Source organism: Mus caroli, chromosome 3 (assembly GCF_900094665.2).
Source record: "Mus caroli chromosome 3, CAROLI_EIJ_v1.1, whole genome shotgun sequence".
NCBI lineage: Eukaryota > Metazoa > Chordata > Mammalia > Rodentia > Muridae > Mus > Mus caroli.
In genome coordinates, this window is record NC_034572.1 from 94,681,691 (window position 1) to 94,691,438 (window position 9,748).

Below are 9,748 nucleotides of genomic sequence, written 5' to 3' on the forward strand. Positions count from 1 at the left end.
AGCAGAGATCTAAGTCAGTAGAGCACTGTGTAGCATGCAGGTCTGATCCCAGGGGTGGAGCTGGGTGCGTAAGAGAGAAGGACGAAGGAGGGGAAGAAGGAAGAGAGAAGAGACATGCAATGTTAATAGCAAATGAACAGGAAAAGCCAATACAGGTAACCTGATGTCTTGGTTCCAGTTGAGCAAGCTGTGGACTGGCTGACAGAAGGCACCTCGGAGCTCTGTGGAGTGTGGCAGCTATGCAGTATCAGGCCCTGTGGCCCTGGTGGTTGGAAGACTCTGCATTGATCGAGGAACAAGGCTGAGTGCAGATTCAGGAGAGAGCAGGGGAAGCCATGGTTATGGCAAAGCCTATGCAAGAAGCCTTAGGTATGGGCAGAAAACACAGGAATGTTCAGGCTAAAGTAAATGCTGACCGCTTGTGGCTGCACTGTGTGTGTGTGTGTGTGTGTGTGTGTGTGTGTGTGTGTGTGTGTGTGTGTNGAGAGAGAGAGAGAGAGAGAGAGAGAGAGATGTGCAAGGGCAGAATTCTTCCCAAGCTTCTGACAAACACTGGCTACCCACTGAGTTAACATGCTACAGAGCTGTCTCCCAAGAATCCACGGTCAAGAAATGTGCGGGAGCTGAGCAGACATCGGTGGTTGGACACCAGTAAGTCATCCAGGCAAATCACTAGATAAAAAAATACCATTTTCTTGGGTGGGGGAGATCTGATAAGATCAGAATCCAGTTGTTCTAGTAATGAGTTAACCAATTTTTATTTTTTAAGTAAAAAGACGAGGTGACTTAAAGCTGCCCCGTCCCTGCCTTACATCCTGTGAGATGCCAGTTACAATTAGCCCACTGTCAGATGCCCAAATCACTGCCTATTAACAGAGGGCTACAAATTCCATTAAAGATGTGCAAATCCCACTGCTGGCTGAAAAACACTGCTGCCCAGCTACCCACTAACACCCCCATATCCCTAGACTAGACTAGACAAGTGTCGGTCAGCACGATGACACTAGAAGTAAAGCCTTAACAGCAGCCATCCACTCCTCACAGAGGTGCCACAGCAATGCCAAGGGCAAGCGCTGTCCACATACAACAATACCAGTAGGCCTTCACCATACACCCAGGGATAAACTCAGAACTGATAACAGGCCTCTAACTAAAACTAGTTAGCTTTTCATGAAGACTCACGGTGACACTAAATTAGGCAAGAAAGCATATTCCATCAGAGAACACATTGACCTTGCACTTCATCAATGCTAAACTCTTCTGTTCTTCAAGGGCACCATTAAGACAGAGGGCACATCAACATCTTAGAGAACATGAGTATATTCAGAACTCACACCTTAGTAAGAGGTAAAAATGGGCAGAGCATACACAAAGCTAACCTGAAGAGAGGCACTGATTGTATGGATGGCCAGTGCCAGTGACTACGGAGCTGGGAACTAACACTAAACGATGCTGATGGGAAGGCTCAGCAGGCAGACTCTCTCCACTAAGCCCTATAGCCTGTGTTCCATCTCAGAGAGCCACATGGGGGAAGGGGAAGGAGAGAAATGCCTCCCACAACTGTCCTTTGACCTCCACATGTGCACCGTGGCGTGTTCATATCCAAATACACAATTTGAACTTAAAGATCACTACAGTGGTCTCAGCCTCCTGTTGGTAGGCAGTGGAGGGATGACACCAGGATGACACCTCCACAGACTACAGCATGAAAGCAGTCACCTGGAAGATTGTGGCAATAAAACCAAGTTATGCACAACCGTAGCATGATTTAGCAGTTTCCTTTCTAGATACATATATACCCAAGAGAAATGAAGATGTGCCCACCCAAAAGTTTGTATGTAAAAATTCCTAAGTGTCCCAAAATGCTGTTGGAACTGTCTCACTCTTGACTAGTTTAAGGCTGTTTTGTACGAGGGGACAGTAAGCTCTACTTTTCAAGTAGGTGTATAAAAACAAGCTCTTTATCTTTCTTAAAATCAAGAAATGTGAAAACAGACGAAGCCAAAAGAAATGCTTCAAACAGTGAAGACTGAACCCCAGTTCCTGTAAACAAAGCCAAAGTTGCTCTTCTATAGACAGGAAGAAACTGAACTGTTTGTCACTGTAGGGTGAAAAAAAGAGCGAGAGAGACTTTTCACTTAAAGAACATCTTTATTTGATCTTCAATATACAATATTACCTTTGATTTATAAAAAAATCACATTATGGAGGACATGACTGGAAACCAGTTTAGGAGCAGCCAGTGGGTAACAACAAAGGTTATACTTACCCACTTATTAGTTTAGGGAAAAATTATCAGCGAATTTGAGGCCAGTGAGAATAAAGAATGGTATTTCAACTTCTAAACCAACAATTATAATCAGGGATACTGTATTTAGTTAACCCAGCAAAAATGAACATCTAAGTTTCTGTCAATCAAGAGCTCTGCTTCTCATGGTTTTCTAGTGTGCACTTTCATCGATATGCAGGATACTGTAGCATACAGGTTACTGCAAGGTGTCTGCCTGCTCTGCATGTATGCTTTGAGTGTTTCCGGAGTACTGAAGCTCATGTGCACACAGAGCAGAAGTGACCTGAGTAGGCAGGGCCTGGAAAGGCGGTTCATCTATGTATGCCATGACAAAGGCTGAGAGGAGCTCTCTCTGCCCTATCATTCTGAATATAGGTTTCATTTCCAAAAATAGTGAAGTGCTGGACAAACATCACAGGAAGCTTACTGCCCATCAGGCTTGGCACACCACAACACATATGCTAGTAATATGATACCATAGACTTTTACCTTTCGTGAGTCCTGCCGCTGCTGATTGACTGTTAAACAGTGCAAGTATAAAGCTGAGGTTGAAGGACGCTCTGATTGCAAAGTGAAGCGTACTGACATACTTGTGAAGACATTGTGGAGCATCATGAAATGAAGCGAGAAGGGGGCGTGCCTCAGGGGACATACCTTCACTCAGACTTACGCTGCTCTAGGAGTGACAGCAGTCAACACCCTACACACTAGCAGTGGCTATACCAAGGGGTGAACTGGGCACATAACCCATTTTGTGTTGCCCCCAGTTTGCAAAAAGACTGTTTTCTGTAGCACCAAGATCCGGAATTCTATAATGCTCTCATCTGAAAGCTCTGTGAGAAGAGAGTGCGTACTTTCCTACATCCCAAGGTCTTGGTCCAAGTGTCGGTCAGCAGGTAAAGTTAGAAAGGAGTATTTTGATGCCATACAGATTATTTGTTCATGAGCAATCTGGAATTATGACATTGAACAACAAGACGGAGATAGGTGCCGAAAGCCTATCCTCCCATTCTGCCTCTTTCATGACAATCATATCCTAAAACCTGAAGAGACCCCAAAAAATATATCTACTTTCAAGAGAGCAAAATATACAGCTTCAGGTGACACATACATACAAGTGTACATACATACATATTTCTGCTTTAAAGTGAATTATGCAAATAAAAAAGAGAAAAGATGCAGGTTAAAGGTTAGAGGGTCTTAAACAAATTAAATTCTGGATTGGGGTCAGCAGCTATGATGTAAGAGGCAAATCCAGGCCTCCATCTGTCTTTTTTTTTTAATGTGTATTGCATCACAGTTCCACTCATGTATTTGCATATTATTTATAGCTGTAACAGCAGAAATGAGTAATAAGAGAGCTACATGACTGACAGACCTTAAAACACTCTCTGGCTGTTAACAGAAAAGCTTGCTGGCTATTTATAGAGCAAACAGAATACTTGTATTGGGGTGTGGATGAGCTGAAGAACAGAGGCATGCTTTCCAGTGTCCCTGAACGACATACAATGAGTGACTTGAAACAGCTCCTGGTCAGATGCTGATGACTTAAATACTCTTCAGACAGGCTGTGCGGCCTACAGCAATTATCATCTACCAATCAGTGAGTAGACCATAGTCCAGATCTGTGTATAACTGTACATATACACAGCTAGGCAAAAACAGACAAGGCAGGAGCCAGCCAATCCCAGGATAAAGAGCCCAGAGAAAAGAAGGAACCTAAAGTCACATCTATTATGCTCTAGTAACTGGGTTAGAGAAATTTTAGTATGTTTTCTTTATATTCGAGAAATACAGATGCCACCGTTATTAGGAAGTGTACTGGAGAAAAAACAATTTACAACTGTACGGTGTACCCATGAATTAAGGGACAATTTTCCTTTTAGATATAAAGTAACGCAGACTTCTATAAAGTATTGATCTTAATCATGTAATTAAAGTAATAACAAAATACAAATGATTTTATTTCTGAAGTAAATATTTTAGTCAAGATGCAGCAGAAATCAAATATTTCTTTGACATTTTTCAAGAGTCTTTAGTTATTAACTACAATTTTTGTTGTTAGTATTATATAGTAACAGTGTTTAAAATATATTATAAACCTTTTATCTCCCTTTTTAATTTAAATGAAATATAAAATTAAGAATTTTGAAACATGATTCATTTTGGGGAACATTTAAAATGCTATGGAACACTCTCATACAGAAGATGCCACTGGAATCATGTGACATGCTGTAAGGCCGGGGTGGTGCCAGGTGGAGCGTGACACGTATGACATGCTCTGTACCTGTTTGTTCCCTCATTCTCTCACAAATGCACTCGCTCAGAGAACTCCAGCCTCTGAAGGGAGACTCACTGTCAGTCATTACCGACAAATTCAGAGTTCTGACAAACACTTTGGTAATGAAGAGCAAAAAAGAGGAGAAGCTGAGGATCATGACCTCAGACTGCTTGTTTAAAACCTTGCCAAGGGAAGCCGTGGCGCCCAAGATGACATCATAGGGAATCAGGTAGTCAATATTCTGCAAAAAGAATGCGTTCCTCTAACACCCAGGCTTTCCTGCGCACATACCCCAGCTGGACGACACCGACAGGCTGGTGTTAGAGGCGCACAAAATGTGCAGCCCGCCTGAAGAAAGAACCTTCACCTCGGAACGTGCTGTTCTGCAGTGAGACTTCTTGGTGAAGGGCTCATTGTTAGTTTTACCAGCTTCATATTGGTTCATTAATTTCTAAAACTCAGGCTTGAACCAAAAGGTGTGATTCTAAAATGAGCAGTAAATCTGGAATTAGAAGGTGTTCAATAGTCCCTACTTTTATGTATGATTTAATCTGTACGACTCTGCCCAAAGCTGAAGGTGAGGTACCAGCTTTTCAGAGACACCAGTTAGTGAGCATTTCTGGGTTCTCTTCAGGGTTTATAAACACAATGATATGGAATCTCAAGTACTAAGTTTTACAAACACCAAGTATATGAACGATGGAGGAAAACACACACTTAAAAAGTAAGCAAAATATGGGGTAATGGTAGATTTTGGAAAAAATTATTTTAAAAATTCTATTAACAAAACCAAACATGACACTGGCAAGTCGTTTGTACCTGACTTTAATCGCCTTTGGTATTCAAAGAGGAAAAAGCATTGTTACAAGCTCTAGTTCTTATCAGGAGGGTGCGGACGGTCAAGTGACAGTCTGAAGATCTTTGTGTGAACATGCCGTGCTCACACCTGGGCCTTCTCTCTACTGCTCTAGGATCACGTGGACAATGCAGAGCACTGGGTCAGTGGGGGACTCTTGTCTCCTTGGAGCATTCTCGGGGAACCAAGATGGCGCCTTTACTGCATGAGTGTGAACAGAGTGTGTCCCCTGCTTGCTGCGCTGGTCTTTGGCACCTTCGGTTTCTCACTTTCCTTTGACTTGGGAGTGGGCTTGTGCTGTTTGAGGAAGGCTCGCTTTCTTTTTTTCTGAGAACCAAAACCTCATCTTTTTTTTCTAAAGTAATAGCCATCTACCGCTCTCATTTACAGCTTAAAAATTTCAAGTAGGAAAAGATATAGTTTTGAAATGTGCTAGAACTCACTCTCTCCATGTTGTCTTTTATGAATACTGAACAAGTTTGAGGTGGCAAGTTTATGGAGTACTGGCTCAACTCTGAGATTCAGATAATGATTTTCACTGTAAGATGGTCAGTCACCTTATAACATGTCCAGTTATATTTTTTCCACAGTTTAAATCTGCTATAAACTAGTACCAGGGCTAAAAATAAAAGCTACCAACCAAGGAAATAAGTTTTCAGAAATCCACAGTAGAGTTCATAAGTAAAGTGTTTCATAAAATATTATAGCGTTCTCAAATTTATTGTCATCAACAGATGATGTATGTACGAAATAAAAGAGAAAGTGTCTTGAATTGTCACAGACATTCAAGGGACAGAAAACTTATAAGCATTACTATTTATCTTATCTTATAATAAGAACTATAGTTCTTGATAAAAATTTACCCTTTTTTTCTGCCAAAATATAGAGTAATATCAACAACAAAAATAACCAGTGCAGGTCTGTAAGTCCCTTAGGTTCAGGCCAGTTTTAGTGAGTATGATTCTTTACGGCACACATTCGCCACTGAAAATTATTCCGAAGCTATTCTAGTAATTCTTTGGATGGATAATATCTTGGAGAAACTTAAAAACATAGACTCTTTGTGAACAGATCACACATGTGAGGTAATGAGTGAAGGACCTGACCCTACTCAAGGGACACTGCTATGTTTTGCCTTTGCTTTAGTAAGTCGTAAAAGCGATTAGGTTTGTTCTAGCAAATACAGAGCTGCATAACAGTAGAGTCAATTTTGCCGAACCACATGGAGTTGTAAGGTGAATGACTCTATTAAGTGTGTTATGAGATTAAAGCAGAAAATGTTTGCTTGATACAGTTGCTGGTTCAGAAGAATAATTAAGGATTTCTCTAAAACAGGTTTCAAGGCAACAATCTGGCACCTTCCCTCCTTCCACCATGCTCCCAATGCTAGCGTGAGCTACATGCACACTCCCACACTCCGGCTCATAAGCAGCAGTTATGATAAATACCAGGTTCAGCATATCATATGGAGACAACGACTTGAAAAATATTCTTCATGAGATCATGCCCCTCAGAGAAAAACTCAATCTAAACAGATTTCAATGCCTAGGTTGGGAATGAAATGGTTGCCAGTCTGGTAACAATCCGATGAGGAGCTGGAAAATTCAGACAGGGCCAGTATCTGTTTGTTTCTTTCCCAAGTCTTCTTGCTACAATGTAGTTACATATTCCTCTGTTCCTGTTCATTCGGTTTGTTCCATTGTTAAAATGGAGGAAAGGGGCTACACAATGTATTATATTTGATTTGAGAGCTGCTCCACTGTGGGAGAAAACAAATGTATAACTGGTTCAAAAAGCCATCTCTAGCTCCTGTAAGGTGCTCTATGGTCTTGACTTGCACTGACAGTATAGAATAAGACATTGTTTCTCATGTGGCCATCTCAGTAAGAATCAAAACACATCAGGTCTCTGTCCTACATATACCAGAACTTGTTTTGGTCAGGTATAAAATGGAATAATTTCAAAGTTGATATATGTACAAGTGAAAAGTCTTGCAGGGAAGAGTTTCATCTGGCATACTGACATAAGAGTCCCAGTTTCCCACAGCCGCCTCTCCTCTGCAGACAGTCTCTGTAGTGGTCCATGTAAACAAAACACAGGTAAGAACGGTCCTTCTGGGGCTATGCTCATCGGACAGCAGGATTACCTGAAAGAGTGCTGTTGGCTAAGCGCAACACCGGCAGAGGGTGCGCCTCTGTGTTAAACACCCAGTGGTCTAAAGGTAGAAGGTCATCGCCAGAGAACAGCAGGTACAAGTATCTGAAAAGAAAAGGACAAAACACGAGTCAATGCGGCAGGAAACCAAGTGGGCTCACTGGGGACTGCAGAGAAAACCAGTAACTGATTCTGAGCAGTTCCGATGAAGATGCACAGCTAGACCTGATGAATAAGTTTCTTAAAAAATTTCACATACCTGTGCAAAGCCTATGAAACAGTGAAGGCTATAAGAACAGCAGAAGACACATCACTTCGTAATTTTCAGACATTGTTTAAAAAAGTACACATACTATCATTCATAGTTTTTGATAACTGATTGATAATAGAATATTATATAAAATTAGTTTATGAGTAAAATTTTAAATTAGAGAGAAGTTAAATGTAAACAGATTGCTATAGTCAAGGAGTGAGCAATCATTTTTCCTTTACTCATTTCAAAGTTATCTAGTAGACCATCAGAAGGAGAGGGATAAACAAACTGTGCATCCCCAATAGAATACGAAATAGCACCACCAGAAAGGAAGGAACTGCTGACAACTGTATACGGACCACTCCGCTAAAATACCAAACCATCTGATTCAAACTAACCAGTTTCTAAAGCAGGCAATGCGACAGAAAGCAGAGCAGTTTGGATATGGATATAAGTGACTACAAAGGAAGGTGGAACTGTATCCTCTGCACTCGGTGTCACGTACCAATGGGCTGGGTTTGGAGGAGTACACAGTCAGAGCTTCCCTCAGCGTGTGAGCATTACAGAGTGCTAATATGAACTAAGATGGTCAGCAGGTGGCAGAATATGTGGGACCCCTGAGGAATATGTGGTCCACCACTGGCCAAAACATCACTGCCCAGAACACGACGACAACGACGATGACATTAACCAGGGTAGTAATTATCCAGTCTAACAAATCTGACAAAACAGCAACGAAGCACTCACCTAATATACTGCAATAGAGACTGACAAAAAATAGGAAGTCAAAAAATTTGTTGTTGCTGCTCAGTACAATTTGTGTCATAGCTCCCTCTACTGAAGCACAAGAGAATGGCAAGGCATTTTAAAGTACATGGTTTTAAAAGTGAACAAACCAAAAAAAAAAAAAAAGCCGGGCGTAGTGGCGCACGCCTTTAATCCCAGCACTTGGGAGGCAGAGGCAGGCGGATTTCTGAGTGCCAGGACAGCCAGGGCTACACAGAAAAACCCTGTCTCAAAAAACCAAAAAAAAAAAAAAAAAAGTGAACAAATGATTATAATTGCTTAAAATTAGAATTCAGTGTGTGCCAGTAACTAACCCTTGGATTGCACTGTGACAGAGACAGAAACTCATGGCTCCAGTACTCTGTTAGAGGCTCAAGGAAACTATGCAACATGGATAGAGTAGGTAGGCAGTGGTTGCTACCTGACATCATGGTGTGACAGTGGCTGTCACAGTTTCTTGAGTCTTAATTGCTTCCACAAAATGTTTTCCATAGCAGGGGCATCAGTGGTTCTCTAAGACAGGCAGAGGCAAGACGCGCCAGTGAACTTGCTACCACTGTGTACTCTAGAACCCATTAGTAAGAAGCCCTGTCGAATCCTTTGAGACAGTGCTGATGCATGCTCCAGCTTGAGACCCACTGCTGTAAGTGTCCTGCCTGTGTAACTTCTAAGCAGAGTTCTATTGTTTCAATGTTCCTTCTTCAGCTCATTTGAACCCTCAACTCCACTGAAAACAGCCCACAGCTCTGATCCCTCAAGTTTTCACAGCTGACCCTGGCTCTAGTTTTATCAGTTCCTCTCCCAAGGAATAGTCACAGTTAGCTCTAAATGACTTTAAATCTAGCCCCAAGCCACAGCCAGGGAAAGATGTGGGCTACAGTCTTCTTAACCTCACTTCTACTTTTAAAGACCTTATAAAAATGACTGCTGTTCTTTCCAGCTTCTGGCTATTATAAATAAGGCTGCTATGAACATAGTGGAACATGTGTTCTTATTACCAGTTAGAACATCTTTTGGATATATGCCCAGGAGAGTTATTGCTGAATCCTCCGGTATTACTATGTCCAATTTTCTGAAGAACCGCCAGACTGATTTCCAGAGTGGTTGTACAAGCTTGCAATCCCACCA

At 41.7% G+C, this 9,748-nt stretch overlaps 1 protein-coding gene across 1 annotated transcript in view; it reads right to left on the bottom strand.

The window, feature by feature from the left end:
- Positions 1 to 2,131: 2,131 nt before the first annotated feature.
- Man1a2 (mannosidase alpha class 1A member 2) overlaps positions 2,132 to 9,748 on the bottom strand; it is a 122,730-nt gene continuing 115,113 nt past the window's right edge. Inside the window, exon 13 of the mRNA XM_021157562.2 lies at positions 2,132 to 7,686. Coding sequence (XP_021013221.1) covers positions 7,554 to 7,686 — 133 coding nt within the window. The 3' untranslated portion in view covers positions 2,132 to 7,553. The remainder of the gene's footprint in view (positions 7,687 to 9,748) is intronic.